Genomic DNA, 25,325 nt, shown 5'->3' with positions numbered 1-25,325 from the left:
AGACCACTGCTGGAGAAAAATGACACAAACTTTAGAGTGCTGTGACCACAAATCAGTGGTTGCTAACAGTGCCCAACAACCTTTCTGTGTGTCCAGAAATTCAACACCAATCCAAACTTTATCCTTTTTCCACCAATCTTTCTGACCCTCCCACTTAACCTTCACTGAAGATCTTGCCTTCCACTTTACTGGAAAGATAATAGAGACTTCAGAATTTCCACTTTGAAACTTCTCTCCCATCATCCCATCCGTGAAAAGGCCCCAAGGTTCCAAGGCTAATCCCCCCAATCTTCTTTCCTGTCTCTTCAGATATTTTATCAATCCCCCTTCTCTATCTTCAGTGTCTACCTTAAGTTCCACACCCTTATTTGGTTTTATTTTATGGGGGGCAAGGGGGCGCGCAGAGGGAGAAGGAAAGAATCTTAAGCAGGCTCCACCCAGGTGGAGCCCAATGCTGGGCTCATTTCACAACCCTGAGATCATAACCTGGGGTGAAATCAAGTCAAATGCCTAAGGACTGAGCCACACGAGCGACCCCTTATTTGGTTTTCTGACACATTCCTTTATAAACATACTCACTTACTCTGGCTTCTATCCTAATTTTCTGAAACTGCTGCAGCTAATATTTCCATATTGGTAAGTTAACTTTCCCAGCCTTAATTTGACTTCTCTGGAGTACTTGGCAGCTGAATCATTCCACTGAAACGATGCTCTTGGATCCTTGATATCACCCCTAATTTTTCTTTCCACCTGACTATCCCATCAGATTTGCTCAGGCTTCTCCAGGGTACATTACTTGTAATTATGTTTTTCACATCAAATGCCACTTCCCTCGATAAATCTTTTCTTCCAGTCATATTAAAGTTTCAACCCTGTAGTACAGAGGTGTTCTGTTACACATCTTCTCTAGAAATCTTTCCAGATCACCACCACTCCTAATCCCATAGGCCCCTTCCCTGTTTACACTGCAACATCTTCAGATCCCAACTCTGCCACTCACTAGCTAGGAGACCATTTATCAATCCCATTCTTAAATGGGGGACACTGCCTAACACAGGCTTTCTTTAAATTCCAAAATGCCTGGCATACTGGAGGCCCTCCGTAAATTATTTGTTGCTCCCATCTGCGTAATTCCTTGCGACTCACAGGGTATTAGGGGAACTGGACTCCGATCCCGCTACAAGATGCGGGGGAGATCGGAATTAGGAAAGATCAGCTAAAGAGAGGCAAAGGACTGGATCACATGACAGGTTATGTGGCGCCTGCTCTGCCCATAACTTTTCATGTTTAGCCTAGGCTCCTGTCTGCCTTTATAAGACGATCGTCCTGACCTAATGTTAAGTATCTACAGAGTATGTCTATAACACCTTAGAGATGCCTTCCAGTCCTAACTTCCCACGTTCTCTCAGAAAATCGCCAACACCTGTCGCAGAACAGCGGGTCCGCGCCGCTGCAAGCACGGGAGGCCCAGAGCGCATGCGCCCATCCACCGCCCGTCGGCCTTCCGGACCTCCGTGAGCGGCTGCCCCAAGAGATGCCTGTGCCTCCGCCGAAGCCCACCGCTCTCCGCGTGTTCTCTGACCTCACCTTTTCATCTCCACTTTCTCCTCTGCGACTGAAGAGAATAATTCGGCCTGCTAGATTCCGGAAAGATAACAGGACACCTAAATACCTTGGACCGGCGCGGAAAGAGGAGGCCTGACCTTGGGCGGGGAACGGGGTCCTGCGGCGGGTCCTTCCGGGGGGTGACATTCAGCGGCCGTCCGGGGCGGCGGACCTGGCAGCTTGGAACCATGGCCCAGTTTGTCCGTAACCTCGCGGAGAGGGCCCCGGCGCTGGTGAACGGTGAGTGCGGCGGCGGACTGCCGGGGCGGGAGGGCCTGAGAGGAGGACGCGGGCGGTGGCACCTCGAGGGCCCCGCGGGAGCCGGGGCGGGACGGCCGGTGGGGGGTTAGGGGGAGGAGGGGCCGGTCTGCGACTGTTCGCTAGCCGTTCCGCCCGCCTGGCCTGCAGCTTGGCTTCTCTGTACACCCTAGAAGCTCGGAATTCGGACCGCGACAGCGAAGGAAGGGAGGGATGTGCGGGAAGGCTGCGGTCGCCCGCCATGACGCCCCCTCAGATGTCGAGGAGTGGGGATGTGGAGGGTATGGCCTTGCGGCCGAGCGAGGGAAAGGGAGGGCAGAGGCGAGTGAAAGTACCGTCAATTCGGCCGCATCAGGTTGTCTGGGTCGCAAACGGGGTATCTGGAAGTCTACATGCATTTTTGGGGGGGGGGTGCTTTTGAACGTTGACTTTGCCTTCTGGCCTGGCCAGATTATCTAATGGAAGTTTTAGGTGGAATTGGACCTTTTTTTTTTTTTTAAGATTTATTTATTTATTTATTTATTAGAGAGAGAGCATGCGAGGGGGGAAGGGCAGAGGGAGAAGCAGACTCCCCGCCGAGCAGGGAGCCCGATGCGGGACCCGATCCCGGGACTCCAGGATCATGACCTGAGCCGAAGGCAGTCGCTTAACCGACTGAGCCACCCAGGCGCCCGGTGGAATTGGACTTTGTGGACGAGTATGCCTGCTCCCACAAACATAGAAAGGGATGTATGTAAACTGATCTTTATCATTCTAGCTTGATATTCATGGAGCTTTTCAGTTTGAAAAAACCGAAGTCTTACTGGCAGACCGCTGTACCTCAGAACAACCCTGAATAGTCACAGCCCTGAGTAGTGGCCTCTTCTGTCAGGAAATATTGCGGTTGTCTGCTAGGTAGCAAGCTATTCCATTTTGTTTCCCGAGTGAGATGAAATAAAGTGAGGGAAGCGGCTTCACTGGATGTGCGATATTCTCGTGAGCGGTTGAAGCACAGATCTCTAGATAGCTTTCACCCAGGTTTGATTCTGAAATGGGGATGCAAAGAATTTGCTAAATACGTGTAATATTTTTGAACCTGTTTTACTGTGATTGGTTTATTCATCTCCTTCCTTTGCTCCCATCAGCAGCCAGTGAGTTACAATAAATACAGTAATGCTTGAGTCTCTCCTATACAACCCCACAGTCAACTAATTTACACATTTTCCCAAAGAGCTTAAGTTTGCAGTGTTAGTAAGAGCATCACGGTACCTGTTGTGGTAAAGCTCTACAATTTTACATGAATAAAAAGAGACGGAATCGTGGCTTCATCCTTTGGACTTTGTGGGTGACTTGAAGCAACTTTCTAAGTTAGAGGTGGATTTTTTTTTTGCCCTGAGCATGGCTTTCACATCTTTCAGGTGGTGGGATTGCAAACTAATTTTAGTAATAAAATCCAAAAAGAAGAGTAATACTAAAAGAAAATTTTATTAAGAAACAAACTCTTTCCTATATTATTTTGAGTTATTAAAACATAACAGTTGTTATTCTTCCAAAACTACTCAAAAAAGATCTCAGCTAGGGCCAGACTGTTAAATGTGAAATATATTTTGCTTTGTAACATAATTCAGTGTATTAAATGTGAATGTTAAGTATCTAATAAAAATTGGGACACCTGGCTAGCTCAGTCAATGGAACATGCAACTCTTGATCTTGGGTTGTGGGTTTAAGCCCCACATTGGGTGTAGAGATTACTTAAAAATAAATTCTTTTTTAAAAAATTACTAATGGGGCACCTGGGTGGCTCAGTCAGTTAAGCATCTGCCTTCGGCTCAGGTCATGATCTCAGGGTCCTGGGATCGATGAGGCCCGTATCGGGCTCCCTGCTCCGCGGGAAGCTGGCTTCTCCCTCTCCCTGCTGCTCCCCCTGCCTGTGTGCTCGTGTGCTCTCTCTCTCTCTCTCTCTGTGTCAAATAAATAAATCTCTTAAAAACTGGCTATAGGAGCACCTGGCTGGCTCAGTCTGTAGAGCATGACTCTTGATCTCTGGGTCGTGATTTCGAGCCCCATGTTCGGCATAGAGGTTTTTTGTTTTGTTTTTTTTTAATATAGAGTTTACTTTAAACAAAAATTACTGTGTCTGTTCATTCCCCTGGGGGCACAAAGAAGGTTAAAGAAATAAGTAACTTTATCATTAGATTTCCCCAGAGAAGTCACAGAGTCTAATTTTTTTCCTGTTTACTAAACTTGAGACATTATTGGGATTTTACCAGTCTTTCCATTAATCTCTTTCTGTTCCAGGAGCCCATCCAGGTTCCACATTGTATTGAGTTGTTAATCTCCCTAGTTTCCTCTGATGTGTAACACTTCAGTGGCAGTTTTTCTTACTTTCCACGACTTTGTCAGTTTTTAAAGTATCTATGTAGGTACCTCTCTAGGTATCCTATAAAGATGTTCTCCAGTCTGGATTTGTCTGGTGTTTTTCTCAAGATTAGTCTGGAGCTATGGGATTTGAGAAAGAATACCACAAAAGTGAAGTGCTATAATTACATATCAGGATGTACATGATACCCATATAACATCACTGGTGAAATTAGCTTTCATCATTTGGTTATGGTAGTGTTGGTAGGTTGCTCACTGTAAAGTTACTGTTTGTCCCTTCGCATCATCTGTTCTCCAGACGCAAGTACCTAAGTCTAGTCTGCCCTGTGTGTTGAGGGGGCGGGGAGCAGCTGCCCACAGCAGGGATTCCATCTCCTGTAGGAAGGAGTATTTACATATAATTAAATGGGATTCTATGAGAAAGATTAGTTCTTCCCTGTTTGTTTATTCAGTCATGTATTGTATGGATTCATGGACATTTATTTCCTACTTCTTACCTCCAATAGTATGTTACTTATTTTGTTCAGATCGTTGCAGCCTTGGCCATTGAGAACTCTTTCAGGTTGGCGCCTCTGTCCATTGACCTACCCCCTTTCTTGTACTACAAAATCTTCAAACTCATGTTACATTTTCCCTGCCCCAGCCTTAGAATCAGCCATTTCTCCAAGGAGCCCTAGTTTCTTTTGGTGGACAGTGGTACTTTGAAACTAAGATCTAGGCACTGAATATCTTTCCTGCTACTAGACTGCTAGAATATCATTGCTTCTAGGCTCTCTTAAGGGGGGGGGGGGGGGCACCTGGGTGGCTCAGTTGGTTGGGCATTTGCCCTCGGCTCAGGTCATGATCCCAGGGTCCGGAGGTCGAGCCCCGCATCAGGCTCCCTGCTCAGCAGTGGAGTCTGCTTCTCCCTCTCCCTCTGCCCCTGCTCCTGTACTCTCTCTCCCTCACTTTGTCTCTGAAGTAAATAAATAAAATCTTTTTTTAAAAAGGGTGTGCGTGTTGGGGCGCCTGGGTGGCTCAGTTGGTTAAGCGACTGCCTTCGGCTCAGGTCATGATCCTGGAGTCCTGGGATCGAGTCCAGCATCGGGCTCCCTGCTCGGCAGGGAGTCTGCTTCTCCCTCTGACCCTCCCCCCCTCTCATGTGCTCTCTCTCTCTCTCAAATAAATAAATAAAATCTTTTAAAAAAAGGGGGGGGTGTGTATATAGTAACCCTTGTGTATATATGCATATACATGGTGGGTTTTTTATCCATCTGTATATATAGTAAACTACACATGAGTTCATATGAATGTCTCCAACTCTAATCCAGTACCATGGGATTTATTTTTGCTTCTTTTCTTGCCTGTTTGTAACTTCCCTCTCCTACAGTGAGAAACCTGGCTCCCATCATCCACCATTCATTTACTTATGTTTTATTCATCCCTTGTATATATGTAAAGCAGTTTCAAACTTTTTAGCCTGTACTCCCTGGAAAACAAATTTGCCAACTAAAGTATAGTGTTTGTGTACAGTGTACTGATTTTTTTTAAAAAAAAGGATGAAATATCTGTGTTGAAGATAATTGTAAAGACAGTTACACAAGATTTTGTACTCTGTGATAGCCCCATCTTACAGGCACTGTCAGTTCTATGTAGAACTATCTGTGAAAGCCTTGTGTCTGCTTAAAGATTTACCCATGGCCCTAAGCACAAAGGATGATGCAGATAGTAATTCTAAGAGTAGTCAGAGAGAGCGGGCACAAGCATGAGCAGGGGGGAGGGGCAGAGGGAGAAGCAGACTCCCCGCTGAGCAGGGAGCCCAATGCAGGATCCCAGAACCACCTGAGCCGGAGGCAGACGCTTAGCCGCATGAGCCACCCAGGTACCCCCCATCTTCGAATAGTAGGCGGTTTATGGATGTTCATGCAAGTGTGCTGTTTTTATTATGTTTGTCTTGTAGCTTTTTTTATAAAATGCCTTTCTCAGGATGCCTGGGTGGCTCAGTCGGTTAAGCCATCTGCCTTCAGCTCAGGTCATGATCCCAGGGTCCTGGGATCAAGTCCCACATCTGGCTCCTTGCTCAGCAGGGAATCTGCTTCTCCCTCTCCCTCTGCTGCTCCCCCTGCTTGTGCTCTCTTGCTCTCTGTCAAATAAATAAATAAAATCTTTTTTAAAAATTAAAAAAAATAAAATGCTTTTCTCTTGCTGAAATCACTACCATAATCTTACATCTACCCTGGTTATTAAGAATTTTTTTTTTCTCTGAAATAGTAACTACGTTGAGGAATTTCAGCATAGGAATAGATTTGAGTTTGGCTGCTCTGAACAATACATGTAGGTTTTATTATTATTATTTGTGTTGTTTTGAAGGAGGAGCAGCTGGGCTTTTGTTAAAGAAAGATTTAATTCACATATTGATGAGGATACCAAAAATGGGCCCTTAATTGGTATAATTCCATCTGGATTTGTAGCCAACAATGTGACAAGTTTTAATCTTATTCTTAAGGATGCCTTTCTATGTAGCTCCTTCCCTCCCCTTCTGCACTCTTTGCCTCCAAATTTTCTGCTCTCTGTACCAAGAAAATTTGGTTACATTGCTGCTGTTTTCTTGCTTCTGAATCCAACTTCTCGCAACTTTAGCAGTTAACTAGATTTGCCATTCATAAATGAAGTAACAGTACTAGCTGGCCACTAGTGAAGTCCTGACATAATTGAATGTGCTTATAGCTTCCTGCCTGATTGAACCGCCCTGTGACACAGGTGTTCTGCATCTTTAAAAGCCTCTTGTTACCAGGGAGCAGCTTTGACTTTTCACACCGGGTGCACATTTGGTACAAGCAGTGAATGAATGTGATGCATGAATAAATATTTGTGTCCAGCCCACACATCTGCTTCTTTCGGTCTCTAGTGAGTTCATCCTGGTTTTTTGTTTTGTTTTGTTTTGTTTTGTTTTGTTTTCCAGCTGCTGTGACTTACTCAAAGCCTCGACTGGCCACATTTTGGCACTATGCCAAGGTTGAGCTGGTTCCGCCAACCCCTGCTGAGATCCCTACAGCTATTCAGAGCTTGAAAAAAATAGTCAAGAGTGCTCAAACCGGTAGCTTCAAACAGCTCACAGTTAAGGTAACTATGGGCTAAATGAAAACGTATGTGCATAACAGAAAATGTCTTCCCTTGGGATTTTTCTGATTGTTTTGATTAATATATGTATTTTCCAGTGAGGCTGAAACCTACATAATGAGAGATCATCTCTTTCTTGACTGCTGAGAAAAATATTTACCTTTCTAATTTTGTCATCGAGGTTGAAATAATTCAGCTATTTTATGTCTTCATTTCCTATTAGTCTTATAACAAAGAAAGGAGCATTTTTACTGGGCAGCTTTTTTTTTTTTTCCTCTCCTATTTTGGTTAGTATACTAAAAGAGGATGGCTTACTTTGCTGATTCTATACTTTTTTTCATCTGTAGGCCTGGAAATACTCCCAGTTTAGCCAAAAGATCTCTTGGACTATCAGGCGGCTAACACATGAAGATAAAAATACCAAAATCTAGCAAGCATATCATGTAATATGAAGGGTTACTGAATCGCATTAAGATAAAATCTAAAGACTGTAAGAATTGGAACTTGGATTTTATGTTTGCTTGCTTGAGTCAAACACAGGATACAAAAAGCCTAAATAAACTAAATTGTTGCTGACTTTAGAATCTACACCCTGGAAAATATAGTTATTCTAGTTTAAAGGGGAAAATTAAAATTCACATCCAGGTGCTAAAAGGAAAAGGCCCAGTTTTGTTGTAGAGGGGTACTGTTTTCAACTAGAGTTTCAAGATCCATAGTTGCACTTGGATGCAACATTGCTTTTTTGGAACCAATCATGTGCTTTTTCTCTCAGGGCAATAAAATATTGATCTGTGAAACTGAGTCATTATTGAATACTTGGAAAGAGTTAAACCACATAATAAATGAATAAAGGGGAAGACAGAGCTCTTCATCTCTCAACAAATTCTCTTTGGTCAGACAGAAATGTCTATTCAGAGACTTACCTTCCTATAGCTATCCTTTCACATGAATGCCCTGTCCAAATGTGTCAGCTCTTTCCAGGATGTGGGTTGTTGTCAGGCTCCTAAAGTGTCTCATAAACTAATAATGAAAGGGTTAAGTCAGTTCAGGTCTTTAAAGAATGCTTTGAAAGAATTTATAAGCTCTGGACTACTTAGCTTACATAATTGAAAGTTCAAGTGTTCTCAGCAGTTGAACAAAGTTAACATCAGTAAATCTTGACTTTGGCTAAAACTGCTCTCTAAATGAATAGCATCCTTATATTCTCTGTTACTTAATCCTGGAGAAGAATACTTTTAAATATGTAAGAAAAAAAAATGTACATTAAAATTTGTGCTGCTTTTTTCAGGAAGCTCTGCTGAATGGTTTGGTGGCCACCGAGGTGTGGATGTGGTTTTATGTCGGCGAGATCATAGGCAAGCGTGGCCTCATTGGCTATAATGTTTGAAGACCAATCTTTAACATCTGTTTATATGTGACTTATTATTTGAGTGTTCTTGGACCATGTGTGATCAGACTGGTATTTGAATAAAAGAAGATAATGTATCAAAATCAATGTTTTCTCTATCAGACACTACATGGATCACAGTTTCTCTTGATAATAAGATGGGTTGTCTTCCTTTAATACATTAATAAAGCTCTAAGGGCATGTTTTTTGCTTAGCCTAAAACTGGAAAGGATATATGTGAATATACCAACCTGGCAAATACATTTATGAGGATAACATTCTCATTTGAAGATTTGAAATACATGATAAATTTATTTGATTTCCAGAATAGTCAGGGGAAAGGTCTTAGGAAAACTAGGATTTGCTACAGTAGGAAAAAATAGTAATACCACATGCCAAAATGATACGGTTAAGTCATGTCCGTAATATAAAGAATAAAATTTGGATGGTTTCTCTTTGCTAGAATCAGAGATAGACTTTGGTAACACCTGCATTTACAAATGTTAGAGTACTTGGTGGTATTCTAAGTAAATATCTTTATACTGTCTTTAACACCAGGACAGAGCTACTGAGAGCCACCACCTCCTTTTTAAATATAATTTTGATGTGTGTTATATTATTAATCTATTCAGTTTATGATTTTTAGAGCCTATCTTTACAAAAATAAAATACCCTATGGATATTTAAATAGTTATAAATTTAGTATCCTCCGTGGTTCTAAATAGTACCTTTATGTCCTGAAATAAACAGAAATGCTTGTGATCAGTCTGTCTTCTTGAGCTGTTTTATTGAGGATGTAGGAGAGACTTAATCATTCGTTGGCTTTTCTGGGGATTTTACCATCTTTGAATGGTTTATTGGTATATTTCTAGATACATTGTAGCTCCTGCAGCTATTGCAAAACATGCATTACCAGCTGATGATAACCAGAAGCTAACTGCATATTGGAAAAGCGTCATGGCTCACAGTAGAGTATTAATCCTTCAGTAGAACTGAATATTTATCCGGTCAGTCCCAAATTTATCCACTGCACTTGGAAAACCACTGCTTTAGCTTAGTCAAGGGCAGTTTTCCTACATGATCAGCAGGAAAGTCTCCACAGAGACTGCTGCTCTTCTGAAATGAAGTCATGCCTAACTTACTGCTTCTCGCAGTAATCACAGGTGGTCAAAACTGAAACTACCCCTTCAAAAGGCATTTGGTAACTTAAAATACGCATAGAAAAAGACTGAAAATTACTGACTACTACAGTAATGGTGATCTTTGGGAGTTTTTCCATTTCATACAGTGAGTATTAAAATTAAATTTAGGGGCGCCTGGGTGGCTCAGTCATTAAGCGTCTGCCTTTGGCTCGGGTCATGGTCCCAGGGTCCTGGGATCGAGCCCCGCATCGGGCTCCCTGCTCCATGCGAAGCCTGCTTCTCCCTCTCCCACTCCCCCTGCTTGTATTCCCTCTCTCTGTCTCTCTGTCAAAATAAATAAAATCTTTAAAAAAATAAATAAAATTAACAAATTTAAAGGTATGAGATCAGCTAGCACTAATAACCTATGAGGCCTAGTTGATTCATGACATGTAAATTTTTTTTTTGTAACCATCTGGTCACCCCCAGAAGGTCCTCAAAATAAACATTTACTACTCACTTCACTGCAACTTCCTTCTCGGCCATCCAGCACACCTCCAATGTGTGGTGCCTCATAGTGCATGTACAGTATTTTCTTAGGTTAAAAGAGCAGTGGGCTTCTTGAAGTGGCAACTGGCTCACTAGCCAGTTACCTTTTGCCCTCCTGACCCCCAAATGTCTTTGTCTCCTAGTGAAGAACTGTTGAGACTGGCTTTCACTGAATTTGTGGGTACCAAGTGTCTGCCAGTGACAACTTCAGCATCCCTCAGATACTCTGCGTGCCTCCTAAAACCAGGCACTACGCTAAATATTAGACACACTCGTGAACAGACTGAACGCTACCTGTTCCGGGGTTTGGTCTGCTGAGACACATAATTAAGCATGCAGTTAAAACACCGTGAGAAGTGTTACAATGAGGGAAGTGGAAGGTATGCTTGAAAGAGTCTAACCCAGACTTGAGAAGGGGGTTCAAGGGGGGAGGCTGTCAGAGGAACCAATATCCAAAGTAAACCAGAAAAGTAAGGGGTAGCCAAGAATGGGACATGGTACACTGGGCAGGTAGAACAGCCTGTGTAAAGGCTGTTACTCGGGCACCTGAGGCTCAGTCGGTTAAGCGTCTGCCTTCGGCTCAGGTCATGAGCCCAGGATCCTCGGATTGAGCCCCACGTCAGGCTCCCTGCTCAGCGGGGAGCCTGCTTCTCCCTCTGCCTCTGCTGATCCCCCCGGTTGAGCTTGCTCTTTCTCCCTCAAATAAATAAAATCTTTTTTAAAATAAACATTCAGAGTTTTTATGAGGCTTTCATTTTAAGATCACATTGAATGTGAAACTGTCCACATTGTACACTTAATTATTCTATACACCACACTCCTTGGATAACAGTTTCTCCTTTCTTTTCCACTCCTTTCTTACCTAAGTTTCTTCTGCCCTGATTTCTAAGGATAGCTCAATGCAATTTACTTTCTTCATATTTCATATTTGTATGGCACTTCACATCTTCAAAGCACTTGCACTATCTCATTTCGCCCTCGACTCCCCTGAGGTATGTGGTGTAAATGATAGACCCATTTAACAGGAATTAAGCAGCAAGAAACATTAAATGATTTGGCGAGGATCCCATGAGTAATAAGTGGCACCCCAAATTGGGCCCAGGTAATGACCCCATGTTGTAGTCTGTGCCCTGACTGTATGCTAGATCCTCTATTGCATTTTCATAGTTTCTATATTAATGTTCTGTCTATTCTCACGCCTATTTTGCCCTACTACCAAGCTACTAAAGCTTTATTGTTGCATCCGATGTCATCCCACCTAATCTTTCGTAAAGTGGTATCTAGCTCTGTGAGACTTAGTGTTTCCTAAGTAGTGTAGTTTTTACTTCTACCAGAAATGAATGGGCCCGGTTGTGATCACCCAAGATAACCACAGTGCAGTTCCACCAGAGATTCCTGTAGCAGGGAACTCACACTGACCCTCGTAGCTACTACTACGAAAATATTGCCATGGAAGACCCTTGACGATCTGCCTGCAGCCTTGCCTTCACCTCATGCTGCTATCAGCCTTTGCTCCAGACACACAATTTCCAACCAGTCCCCATAAAAGCCAGCTTTAAACTCATCGCATTATTACCCACTATCCCTGATTGTTGCAGTTCATCAGTCACCAAAGCATTCTTTATTTCGTTTTTTCTTAAGATTTTATTTATTTGAGGGGCGCCTGGGTGGCTCAGTCATTGAGCGTCTGCCTTCGGCTCAGGTCATGGTCCGGGGGTCCTGGGATCGAGCCCCGCGTTGGGCTCCCTGCTCGGTGGGAAGCCTGCTTCTCCCTCTCCCGCTCGCCCTGCTTGTGTTCCCTCTCTTGCTGTGTCTCTCTCTGTCAAATAAATAACTAAAATCTTTAAAACAAAAAAAGATTTATTTGAGCGAGCTCACATAGGCAGTGGGGGAGGGGGCACGGCAGAGGGAGGGAATCTTCAAGCAGACTCTCCGCTGAGAGCAGAGCCCGACTCCCTGTCAGGGCTCAATCTCAGGACCCCTGAGACCATGACCTGAGCCAAGAACAAGAGTTGGACACTTTATCAAACTGAGCCACCCAGGCGCCCCAACCATTCTTTCTTTCTTTCTTTTTTTAAGATTTTATTTATTCATTTGACAGAGAGGGAACACAAGCAGGGGGAGTGGGAGAGGGAGAAGCAGGCTCCCCACTGAGCAGGGATCCCGATGCGGGGCTCGATCCCAGGACCCTGGGATCGTGACTCGAGCCGAAGGCAAGATGCTTAACCGACTGAGCCACCCAGGCGTCACCATTCTTTTATTTCTTGACAATTTTTTTCTCCCAGCTCACTGTCACTCTACAAAACTACTTACATCTTAATAATTGGCAATTTCAACATACACATGGATCAGTGGTTTTCCAAGTGTGGTTCCTGGACCACAGCAGCAGCATCACTAGGAAACTTAGAAATGAAAATTCGCAGACTCAGAGCTACAAACTCTGGAGGTAGGATCCGGCAATCTGTGTTTTAACTGGCTCTCCATGTGATTCTGACACATGCTAAAGTTTGAAAACCACTGACACAAATGATCCAACAAATGAACCTCTTGGTTCCTGTTAAAGTCCATTGATTAGATCTTTCACCTTCCTTGGGCACTCATTCCCATTCATTACCAGTCTTTTCAACCACTCCATAGATCGAATTTCATGCCTCCCTCTCTCTGACTGCCTATATCTTGCCCACCCATTTCCTCTAATACATTAATTTGGAGTCACTGTGACCATCAATAAATGGACTCTACCATCTCCCTCACCACCCTGATGTCCTCCTTTCCTTCCTTACCCGACTTACTTATATTCCATGTTCAGTCATTCACTCTTGTGAATATAGCCCCAACATCCTTGCCTCTCACTCACTTTGTTGTGCTCATTTGCCAAACCACATCCTTGGCTAAGTCTACGTGCTCTGCACTTGGACCCGTGTAGTTGGACAGAATAAGTTGGGGGCGCCTGGGTGGCTCAGTCGGTTAAGCGACTGCCTTCGGCTCAGGTCATGATCCCGGGGTCCTGGGATCGAGTCCCGCGTCGGGCTCCCCACTCTGCGGGGAGCCTGCTTCTCCCTCTCCCACTCCCCCTGCTTGTGTTCCCTCTCTCGCTGTGTCTCTCTGTCAAATAAATAATAAAAATAAAATCTTTAAAAAAAAAAAAAAGAATAAGTTGGTTAGTCTCACTGCAATAATAGAAATTCTTGATCAGAACCTTAAGAAAGCATTTAATGCTACCTGACAAGCATATTTTTATTTCTTCGAGCCATGATTATTTCTGTCAACAGATGACCTTTCCTCCTACTTTTGGAGAACTTCCATTGACTCCCACAACATCATCTACTCACCACTATCTGCACCCACGTGTATACTCCATCTTGCCAATACTGGGTTGTTCATTGCTCCTTTTTATTTATTTATTTATTTAAATATTTTCTTTTCAAGTAATCTCTACACTTTAAAGATTTTATTTTCAAGTTATCTCTACACCCCACATGGAGCTCGAACTCACAACTCCAAGATCATGACTTGCATGCTCCGTGGACTGAGCCGGCCAGTCACCCTGTTCATTCTCCTTTTTAAAGCCATTCTCTCCACTCAGTGTCTTTGTGCCATGATTTCTCCCCTTTCCTACACCATTACTTTTCTTCCCTACTCTATTGTTCCTATGAGTGTATGCACCTGCTATTACCTAGCCCATCTTTTACTAAACCAGTTCCCTTTTGCAGCAAAACACCTCAAAAGTTACCAATACTCAGGGGGCGCCTGGGTGGCTCAGTCGTTAAGCGTCTGCCTTCAGCTCAGGTCATGGTCCCAGGGTCCTGGGATCAAGCCCCACATTGGGCTCCCTGCTCAGCGGGAAGCCTGCTTCTCCCTCTCCCACTCCCCCCTGCTTGTGTTCCCTCTCTCGCTGCGTCTCTCTCTGTCAAATAAATAAAATCTTTAAAAAAAAAAAAAAGTTACCAATACTCGGGACACCTGGGTAGTGGTTTTGGCTCAGGTTGTGATCTCAGGGTTCTGAGATGGAGCCCCAAGTTGGGCTCCCCACTCAGCACAGTCTGCTTCGGATTCTCTCCCTTTCCCTCTCCCTCCCCCTCTGCCCCCCTCTTCTCTCTTAGATAAGTAAATAAAATCTTAAAAAATAATAATAGTAAATTTTTTAAATGTTTTAAAAGACTCTCCCTCTGCCCCTCCCCCACTTGTGTGCACACGCTCTCTCTCTCTCAAATAAATAAATAAAAATCTTTTTAAAAACTAATAAAATAAAATTTTAAGAAGTTACCAATACTCACTGTCTGCAATTCCTGTTCTCTCTTGAACCCACTCGAGTCAGGTGCTCATTCCTACTACTTCACTGGAACTGCTCTCCTTGCACATGAAATGCAAGAGTCCGTTCTCAATCCTCATTTTGTGTGAACTTTTCAGCAGTATCTGACTCCCCTGAATATCTCTTCCTGCTTGATGCGCTTTATGATACACTTGACTTCCAGAGCTTTCCTGTGGCCTTCCTTCTTCCTTAGTTTTTTTCACTTCTCAGATTCCTGTTCTGGTTCCTCCTTTCTCTGGCTTCCTATCTTTGGAATATCAGAGATAAGGCTCAGTCCTTCCTCTATCTGTATTCATTCCATGGGTGATCTCATCCAGCCTCGTGGTTTTAAATAATATCGATGCACTGATGACTCTCAAATTTATCTCCAGTTCCTACCTCACCCCTGAACTCTAAACATATATGCAACTTCCCCTTTGATATCTCCACAACCTGCACTTCTTTTTTTTTTTTTTAAGATTTTATTTATTTATTCATGAGAGACAGAGAGAGAGAGACAGAGGCAGAGGGAGAAGTAGGCTCCCCGCGGAGCAGGGAGCCTGATGAGGGACTCGATCCCAGGACTCTGGGATCACGACCTAAGCCGAAGGCAGACGCTTAACTGACTGAGCCACCCAGGTGTCCCTTCTTTTTTTTTTTCTTAAGATTTTATTTATTTATTTGAGAGAGAGCTAGTGATCATGAGCAGGGGGAAGGGCAGAGGGAGAAGCAGACCCCCGGCTGAGCAGGGAGCCCGATGCGGGGCTCAATCCCAGGACCCTGGTATTGAGACCTGAGCCAAAGGCAGTCACTTCACTGACTGGGCCACCCAGGCGCCCCTCCTGCACTTCTTTAATAGACATCTCAGACTTAACACGTCCAAGATCGAACCCTTGATTTTCTTCCACAACCCCACCAGAAACCCATTCCACAGCTTTCTCCCTCTCAGCTGTTGGCAACTCCATCCTTCCAATTGCTCAAGCTAAAAACCTTTGGAGTCATTCTTGACTCCTAGTCTCCTATATCAATCCATCAAGAAGTCCTGTTGGTTCTACCTTCAAAATATATCCAGAATCTGACCCTTTTTTTTTTTTTTTATCACCTCCCCTAACACCAAGGCACTACCATCTCTCACCGGGATTGCTGGAATGATCTCTTAAATGGCCTCCTGCTTACAAGCTTGCCTGTCGGGGCGCCTGGGTGGCTCAGTCGTTAAGCGTCTGCCTTCAGCTCAGGTCATGATCCCAGGGTCCTGGGATCGAGCCCCACATCGGGCTCCCTGTTTGGCTGGAAGCCTGCTTCTCCTTCTCCCACTCCCCCTGCTTGTGTTCCCTCTCTCACTGTCTCTCTCTCTCGCTCGCTGGTCAAATAAATAAATAAAATCTTAAAAAAAACAAAAAACAAAAAACAAGCTTGCCTGTCTACAGTCCTTCAGAGCGATCCCATCAAAATTTAAGTCAGACCATGTCAGTCCTCTGCTCAGAAGCCTTCAGTGGCTCTCACCTTACTCAAATTCAAAGCTAAAATCTTTACAGTGGACTACAAGGCCCAACAAGATCTGGCTTTCTATTTTATGTGTGACATCACCTTCCCACACTCTTCCCCTCCCTTTCTCCTCCTGCTTCATGGTTCCCCTTACTCTTCTTCAAACCCCCCTGCCTCAGCACTGGCTGGTCCCTAGGCTTGAAATGCTCTTCCCTGCCACATCCCCGGGGCTGGTGCCTCCCTTCATTCAGGGTTTTCACTGTGGGCTTCCCGAACCACCCTAACTGCAATTCCAAGAAACCTCTCTCCAAATACTTTTTTTTTTTCTGCTTTTTCCCCCCAAATTTCCCAAAATCAACTTCTAACATTCTATATGATTTACTGATTATTGTTTAATCGTTTTACCTTACTAAAATAAACGCAATGCCCCCAAAGGCAGAAATGTCTTAAAATCTGTTTTGTGGGATGCCTGGGTGGCTCAGTTGGTTAAGTGTCTGTCTTCGGCTCAGGTCATGATCCCAGGGTCCTGGGATCGAGTCCTGCATCAGGCTCCTTGTTCAGCGGGGAGCCTGCTTCTCCCTCTCCCTCTGCCTGCCGCGCTCCTACATGTGCTCTCTCTCTCTCTCTGACAAATAAATAAATAAAATAGTTTTTAAAAAATCTGTTTTGTTCCCTGATATATTCCAAGCTCCAAGCACCTAGAAGTTACTCAGTACAGATATGATGAATAAACTGCCCTTTAATGATTTCATACCTTTATAAACTGCTGTTCCCTCTGCCTTCATCCTGGCTAGCTGCATCTACCTGGCACACCCCTGTTCCTTTGGAGAAGACTCTTGCGATTTTCCTAAACTGCTTTCTTTTGCCCTTCTGTTGGGCCTCTTCTAACACCTCTCATTGTACTCTAATGATACATTTACATTTGTTTCTTTCCCTTACTAAACTGTAAGCTTTTTAAGGAAGGGACAATACCTAACTCACCTTGGCAATCCTAGCCTATCACATAATCTATCCAGCTTGTATATAGTAGGTTTTCAAACAATAAAGCAACCAACTGCCCTTACTGTGTTTGGTACGGGGTTGGTACACAGCAGAGTCTGGTGGCAGTTTGCCACAGAGGGAGATGCAGGCCTGGGGGACTCATTTCCTGGAGGCCTGCAGGCTGGGACTGCTCCAGAGCTCATGGCAGCTGAGTCACTCCGACAGCTCAGCCTGAAACTCTGAAATAGAGATTGGGATCCCTGATTAACAGCCCTTTCCTGTACAAAGTGAGTGTGGGGCTGCCACTGCATAAGGCCTGGGAGGGAAGAATGAGCCGGTGGGCAGCAGACGAGCTTTTGTAGAAGACCTCGCTTGAAATCTGAAAACCCCAGAAATTCCTTAGGAACTGACCATCTTAACTCCCTCTTCCTTTGCCAAGCCTGCATTTCAGGATTTATATCTGTAGTAGAACTGAAAGAAGCACATCATATGCAGGTTTATAACCCCACACTTTTCCTCCTTGGATTTACACATGCGACCTATGGATGGGTTTTTGTAAGAATTATATGTTGGGGGCGCCTGGGTGGCTCAGTTGGTTAAGCGACTGCCTTCGGCTCGGGTCATGATCCTGGAGTCCTGGGATCGAGTCCCGCATCGGGCTCCCTGCTCAGCGGGGGGTCTGCTTCTCCCTCTGACCCTTCTCCCTCTCCTGCTGTCTGTCTCTCATTCCCTCTCTCAAGTGGATAAATAAAATCTTAAAAAAAAAAAAAAAGAATTATATGTTGGATGCTTACACAAAGTAGGAAAGGTGATCTTTACAGCTCTCAGTTTTAATGCATTCCAATGTTGTCAAATCCAAAAGCAATTAAAACGCTGTTGTGTGGTTTTGAATTATAACCTACTTGTTAAAATAGCTATTGTTTCCCCTAAGGACAGCCTGCATTTTTACCTTGATGTCATCTCACTCTGGGTCTCAAGGGGGTAGGGAACTTAATAGAACAAGTGAATAAATATAGTTCTGAGATAACAGTGAATTCTAAGGTGATGATAGGAAATTAGTTACCAATTTTAGTGACCTTCCAGTGGAGTAACGGAATGAAAGCCACGTAAGCCCAGGATGGGTTAAACAAACAAACAAGTCATATCAGCCAAATGCATATTAAGTCAGAAGTGGTGTTTTGGTCATCACTGCTTGACCTTGGACCCTGTGAGGGTTTTGTCTGCCTGACTATGCCAGTAGAAAGAAGCATGCTTTATTACGGGACGCCCGCGTTACTACTACGTGGGGGAAACTATTATCCACTTCACCCAAGGCTCCAGATTTCACCCCCACTGCACTGAGGCTACATACCGAAGCCAAATGGCCCTTGATTTGGGACTTTGTTTGCTCTACCATCACCATCTGACTCTCCATCCCAGAAGAAAGCTGCCAATAAAGACTCAGTAATAACCTCGCAAAGTTATCGGTGCAAAGAACACAAATTGGCGACAAAACCCATCTCTTATCTCTCTTAAGACGATATCTATCAGGGGCCCCTGGGTGGCTCAGTGGGTTAAGCATCTGCCTTCAGCTCAGGTCATGATCCCGGAGTCCTGGGATCGAGTCCTGCATCGGGCTCCCCGCTCAGGGGGGAGTCTGCTTCTCCCTCTGCCCCTCACCCTGCTCGTGCTCTCTCTCTCTCGCTCGCTCACTCTCTCTGTCCCTCTCTCAAATAAATAAATAAAAATTAAAAAAAAAGACGGTATCTGTCGCTGCACGTTTTCCTTATTTATCCATCTCGGAGACAGCAAAGACCTCCTGCAGGTTAACAGAAGCCACCCGTCCTAGAAGATTTGAAACAAAATGTTACTCTCCTCACTTTCCACCCCCCAAAATGAGATGAAATAGAACCATTTGCCTGAGGTGAGTGAGTCAGGAGCAGAGGACTGGAATGCAGGACTTGATTTCTGGTTTCCTAACCCTAACTACATCCTCCCTACACTGGGATATTTAAGTTGCTTTTTGCACTGTGAGGGGCAGGGGTGGGAAGGGGATGGTTTGCTTTTTATGTTTTTATTTAGAAACTTACTGACATCTGACCTCTAACCCACATGTAAGACACACTCTAGCAGGAGTCAGTGATGATTCCTAATGTATAATTTGCGTCGGACAGGACGATTTTTCCTGTGTCTTAAGCAATAGAATTGGCTAGGTGTGAATAAGGCTCAAAATAGAGAAGAATAAGGTTAAAGAGGAGAGGCTAAAACCTAATCCTAAACACCTTAAAAGTTAAATTAACCAGTGATCATAATTAATCACCCAGTCTCTACCCCATAATGTTTCAAAATAAGTTCTCAGTTTTTAAACTTGATCTCAGAAGCTCAGATGACTTCAAATATGAGAGACCTTAATAAATGTAGCTTGTAGGGGTGCCTGGGTGGCTCAGTCAGTTGAGCATCCAACTCTTGATTTCGGCTGGGGTCATGGGATCGAGCCCCGGGTAGAGCTCCACGCTCAGTGAGGAGTCCACTTGAGATTCCCTCTCCCTCCCTCTCTGCCCCTCCCCCAGCTCGTGATGTGCAAGTGTGGTGCACTCTCTCTCTTTTTAAGATTTTATTTATTTATTTATTTATTTGAGAGAAAGCAAGTGAGAGAGAGAGAGCAAGCATAAGCTGGGTGGGAGCAGAGGGAGAGGAAGAAACAGACTCCCCACTGAGCAGGGAACCCAATGCTGGGCTCGATCCCAGGACCCTGAGATCATGACCCCAGCAGAAGGCAGACGCCCAACTGAGTGAGCCACCCAGGTGCCCCATAAATAAAATCTTAAAATAAATAAATAAATAAATAAATAAATAAATAAATAAATAAATGTAGCTTTTAATTCAGGCTTGCGTTTTGCATCAGAGATTATAAGGCATTTGCCATGTGCATTTATGGTCATATTCTCATGGGTTTTGGGGGTTTTGTTTTTTTACTTTAGTTATCTACCAAAAGAGTATAGGAATAAACAACGAAACACAATGCGTGCATTGTAATGTAGATTCAAAAACATGTCAAAGCAATCGTACCCAACTGGCCTTGAAAAAGATAACCTTTGGGAAATCTTCCAGGCCAGTCATGGTTGCTCATTACTCAAAGGGCTTCTTCAACTGACAAGGAGTTCTAGTCTTTCAATACTAACACCCTCACTTGTGGGAAATTTCATCTCAGAATGCAGGAGCTGGTAGCATCTAGTTCCTCTGAGAATATTCTCAATCAACAAGTTGTCCACCTAGCTAAGGGACAGCTTCCTGGAATTAAGACTGCAGAACCTAGGTTATAATTAACTCAGACTTCCTCCTCCTTTTGTACCTTGGCCATGACCTTAATCCTCACCTAGATTTTCCATCGTCTACGGATAAAAATTTGTTCTAAATTAGATCAACTGAACTCTAGTCCTGTTAGCCTAAGATAAGTTGGCATTGGTGGCTGAAAGGAATCCTAAACCAATTTTAGACCATTTAGTTAGACTCTAAGCATAACTCAAAAAAAAGCTAGACATCTCAGTGAGAGGATAATATTACCCTTTTTCTCCCTTTAGTAAAAAAGAAAGAAAGAAAGGAAGAGAGAAAGAAGGAAAGAAAAAGAAAGAAAGAAAGAAAGAAAGAAAGAAAGAAAGAAAGAAAGAAAGAAAGAAAGAGAAAGAAGAAAGAAAGAAAAAGAAAGAAACAAAGAGAAAGAAGAAAAAGAAATCGCTTGGTAATGTTAGGTCTAGTGAATTTTTTCAGAGTAATTTGGAGGCAAGCAATATCTCCAATTCTAGGAACTGCAGCATTGACAATACATAGAAAGAATGAAAAGGGGTGATCAAATGGGAGGGGCTTTGGAATTTAGCAGGTTTCACCTGCATGGACTTAAAGTCATATTTAAGTAATGATCATCAGTAGGTCCGTTGCTACTTATCTAAAGAGCTCAAAGCCCAATCCTATATGATCTCCTTGGTTCTTACAACTTTGCAAGAGATAAGGTTTACGAATAGAGAATAGAATCGAGTGTTTTGCAGGTGTGAAAGGTGAGATTCAAAGAAGCTGTCACGATGCTTCACACACACACAAGTCTTCCAGGTAAGAGCTACGCCTTACCTACTACGTTAAGGAGAAAGTAGAAACTGTCCAGCATAGACTCCTTCAATTTCTTACCCTTCACCTCAAACTGATCTGCTTCTAACTATCCCTTTCCGTCCATTCTCCTGTCCTAGAGGCAGACATTTAGGATGTTTTTTCCAAAACTATCCTTCTATATTTGCTCTTGATTCTCTTCCTTTCTACTCTTCAGTCATCTCTCCCTATCCATTCTCCATTTTTTATGTGTTCATGTATTGGTTCAACAAACATTTATTATACTCTTGTTATAGGTCATATTAAGTTCTTGGGACACTGAAGTAAAAGACATCTTACCTACCTTCACAGGACTCGTAGTCTAGTAGAAGAGGTTGCAGAATAAATGATCACAAACCACACAATGACGATACAGCATGTAAATATCCACAACAGAAGTCTGCATATTATGCTACAGTGGTATACACGGGAGAGGTGGAAGAAGGCTGGGGTGGAGGGCATAACACATGAGGTGGGTCTAGAAGTTAGCCAACAGGACAAGTGGGGAAAGAAGGACATTTTATTTTATTTTATTTTATTTTAAAGATTTTATTTATTTATTTGACAGAGAGAGAGAGACAGCGAGAGAGGGAACACAAGCAGGGGGAGTGGGAGAGGGAGAAGCAGGCTTCCCGCCGAGCAGGGAGCCCGATGCGGGGCTCGATCCCAGGACCCTGGGATCATGACCTGAGCCGAAGGCAGACGCTTAACGACTGAGCCACCCAGGCGCCCCAAGAAGGACATTTTAAACAGAGGGAATGACATACACCAAAGCGCAACCATACAAGAAAATTCAAGTTCAGTAAGGCAAGGACACAAGGAATCAGAGGTATGTTTGGAGGTAAGAGGTGAAGGAAGAGTTGGACCAAATAATAAAGGATCTTGAAGATGATAAGGAATTATTAAAGTATTTTAGTTATTTATGAAAGTATGGTCTAATTTGCATTTTAGGAAGTTCAGCCTTGTAGCAGAGGATGATTAGACTGGGAACTATGGCAGGAATCCTGAAGAAAAATGAGCAATTGAGGGTGCATGGTGGTGCCATTAGAAGTGACACAGAAAGAGGCAAACTTCACTGTAAAGAGGAATCCTGACGGGGCACCGGGGTGGCTCAGTCGGTTGGGTCGTGATCCCAGGATCCTGGGATTGATCCTAAGTTGGGCTCCCTGCTCAGTGGGGAGCCTGCTTATCCCTCTTCCTCTGCCTGCCGCTCCCCCTGCTTGTACTCTCTCTCTCTCTCTGTCAAATAAATAAATAAAAATCTTTTTTAAAAGAACATTTAAAAAAATAAGGACATACAAATGAAGGTGTGTCTGAAATTTTAAAATTAAATTAATATTATGCTGTATGTTAAGTGGAATTCAAATAAAAACTTAAAAATAAATAAATACAAATTAAAAGAGCATCGTGCTGGAGATATAAATTTGGAAGTCACAGGCACATAGAGGGTGGCTGGGGACTTGAGTAGGGGGTGAGGTTGCTTGTGGGTGAGCTCCATGGGGAAAAGGCAGGCACTTTTCCATTATTTATTCCTATTTCCCCAGCACCTAGAACTGTACCTGGAATTTAGTAAGCAATCAGTAGTTGTTTTTCTTTCTTTTTTTTTTTTTAAGTATAGTTGACACACAATGTGACAGGTGGCATTCAGTAAGTATTTAAATAAATGAATGAAATACTCAAAAGAAAAGAGGGCTAAGAACATAACTCTGAGAAACACCAACATTGAGGGATGGATACGTGACAAGAAGCCAGTGCAGGGGTTTGAGAAAGAAAGTTGAGAAAGGTAGGAGGAAAAGCAGGAAGGAAAGAGTGGGGTCACAAGCACGGAGGCGGGAGAACTTCCAGAAGTTCAACAACGCTGCAAAAAGACCAAGAACAAGAGAACTCAAAAGTCTCCATTAGTTTTAGCAACCTGAAAGTCACTGAGGTTTTTGGTGTCAGCAGTTTCAATGGGGGTGGCAGGCAGATGACAGTGGTTTGAAGCATATAGGCAAGATGGTAAGGAACCGGAGGCTGTGAATGTAGACATTCTTTTCAGAAACTTGGCTGCATCGTCATTAGGCAATATTTCCCATTTATTTATTTTCTGACGTAGGCAGCCCTTGTAAGCCATCACTCTCTAATGCATATATATATATCCATCCAATTCACTTACTCATTTACTTATCCATTCATCCTCACTTCTCTTTCTCTCAAGCCCTACCCTTAATACATCGGCAAATTCTCACTTGATCTTCATAATATATCTTGAATCTGACCATTTCTCATCACCTCCACACTGCCAACCAAGGTCAAGACCCCATCATCTTGTCACCAGAACCCGTGTAGTAACCTTCCACAGACGTCCCTGCTTTTACCTTTTGCCTCCCTCGTCTATTCTTTTTCTTTTTCTTTTTAAGATTTTATTTTTGCAAAATCTCTACACCAACACGGGGTTTGAACTCACAACCCCAACAAGAGTCGCATGCCCAACTGACCGAGCCAGCCAGGCGCTCCTCCCTCTTGCCTATTGTTATACCAGCAGCCTGAATCACGCTTCCAAATACTAAGTCATATTTTGTCAGTCTTCTCTTTAGAACCCTCCAATAACCTGTCATCTCATTTCAAGTCCCTGTATTATCTGAAACACCCTCCCCCCATTACTTTGCTCACCTCATCTCCAACCACTGTTCCCCTCAGCCACCTTCACACCAGCCGCACCGGCCCCCTTGTGCCCTGAACACACTCCACCTCAGGCCTTCTGCATTTGCTGGTTTACACTCTTTCCTCAGACATCATCAGTCCTTCAGCACTCTGCTCAAATATCCAGAGGTCTTCCCTGGCCGTCCTTTATAAACGATCGCACCTCGGCCTCTCCCAGCTCTCTCTTCTCTTTGTCCTGTTCAGTAGCACTTGTCACCCACTGACCTATTAGAGTCATTTATTAATTGTCTGTTTCCCTTCACTAGACCATGAACACCTACAAAGTCTGCCTTCCAAGAGCACCTCCTCTGCAGAAGTGGAGATAAAGATAACCAAGAAAACTCTCCCTGCCCTTGAGGAACCCACACTTCAGTGAGTCATATAACCTAACAAGTAATTAGAATGGAAATGCTCAAAGCAGTTAGATGCGAGAGAGTCTGAGGCCCCGGGGAACAGTGCGGTTGGGGGCACTCTGTTCAGCCTGGGTAGTAGTTAAAACCATGAGTTCACCTGAAGAGAATGTAAGAAATGAAAAGCACTCAGGAGACACTGGTGTTTAAGGGGTGAAGGTCAGAGAAAGGAGGCCAAGAAGGAATAATAGTAATCAAAGCCGTGAAGAAGAGCTAGAAGAATGAGCCCGATGTTGGTGCTTCTAGAACTTTGCAGAATACTGCTAATGATCAAGCCAGGACCGTTCCTCACAACTCACTACGCGTCTGCTCCTGCTCAAAGCATGTTTCATATATTCACACATCAAACCCGGGGAGTGAGGCGCTAGTAAGACCCTATCTTACTGAGAAAACGGATTCACCCGCCCAAGCGCACACACCTACTAAGAAGATCAGAACCCAAGCAGTCTTCAACACTATGTGGTTACCCATCGTACCATACTAGGCTGGCTCTATTTCGTTCCTATTTTACTGAGTACCTACTAAGCGTCAGGTATTCTAGGCTCTGGATGTAGAGTTGTAAGGCAGACAGGGTCCCTCTCTTCATGGAGCTCACATCCTCGTGGGGGGAGACAGCCACTGAACAAGTCAGCTGAGGCATGACAGACACCAAGCGCTTGGGGGTCCTGGCGGGCTTCGTTGGTGGAGCACGCCACTCTTGATCTCAGGGTCATGAGTTCAAGCCCCACGCTGGGCGTGGAGCGTACTTTAAAATAATAAAATAAAAACAGACAATAAGGGCCGTGAAGACAAATGAAGTAGGGTAAGGCTTCGTGAATGACAGGTGGTGGCCTCTCGGAGGAGGGGACAAGTAAGTAGAGATCTGAAGGAAGTGAGAGAGGGAGCCAAGAGGATATCTGGGGGAAGAACATTCCAGGCAGAGGGAACAGCACGTGCAGAGGCCTTAAGTTGTGAGTGTGCCCGGTGTGTTCCAGGAACTGCAA

The 25,325-nt window shown here is 43.9% G+C and overlaps 1 protein-coding gene across 1 annotated transcript; it reads left to right on the top strand.

The window, feature by feature from the left end:
• Positions 1 to 1,534: 1,534 nt before the first annotated feature.
• Positions 1,535 to 8,811, top strand: ATP5MG (ATP synthase membrane subunit g). The gene is made up of 3 exons (XM_045894934.3): positions 1,535 to 1,845; positions 7,163 to 7,323; positions 8,609 to 8,811. The coding sequence occupies exons 1-3, from the start codon at positions 1,794 to 1,796 to the stop codon at positions 8,705 to 8,707; spliced, it is 312 nt and encodes a 103-aa protein (XP_045750890.1). The 5' UTR covers positions 1,535 to 1,793; the 3' UTR covers positions 8,708 to 8,811.
• Positions 8,812 to 25,325: the final 16,514 nt, after the last annotated feature.

Source organism: Mirounga angustirostris, unplaced genomic scaffold (assembly GCF_029215605.1).
Source record: "Mirounga angustirostris isolate CCGP_5_RB_7025 unplaced genomic scaffold, mMirAng1.0.hap1 SCAF_13, whole genome shotgun sequence".
NCBI classification, from domain to species: Eukaryota; Metazoa; Chordata; class Mammalia; order Carnivora; family Phocidae; genus Mirounga; species Mirounga angustirostris.
This window is presented reverse-complemented; position numbering and strand designations above follow the sequence as displayed.

Excerpts from the sequence above, each read along its gene's own strand:
- ATP5MG (XM_045894934.3), top strand. The coding sequence starts at position 1,794 with ATGGCCCAGTTTGTCCGTAACCTCGCGGAGAGGGCCCCGGCGCTGGTG. Across the intron at positions 1,846-7,162 it reads GGCCCCGGCGCTGGTGAACG|CTGCTGTGACTTACTCAAAG; the intron begins GTGAGTGCGGCG and ends TTTGTTTTCCAG. Across the intron at positions 7,324-8,608 it reads TCAAACAGCTCACAGTTAAG|GAAGCTCTGCTGAATGGTTT; the intron begins GTAACTATGGGC and ends TGCTTTTTTCAG.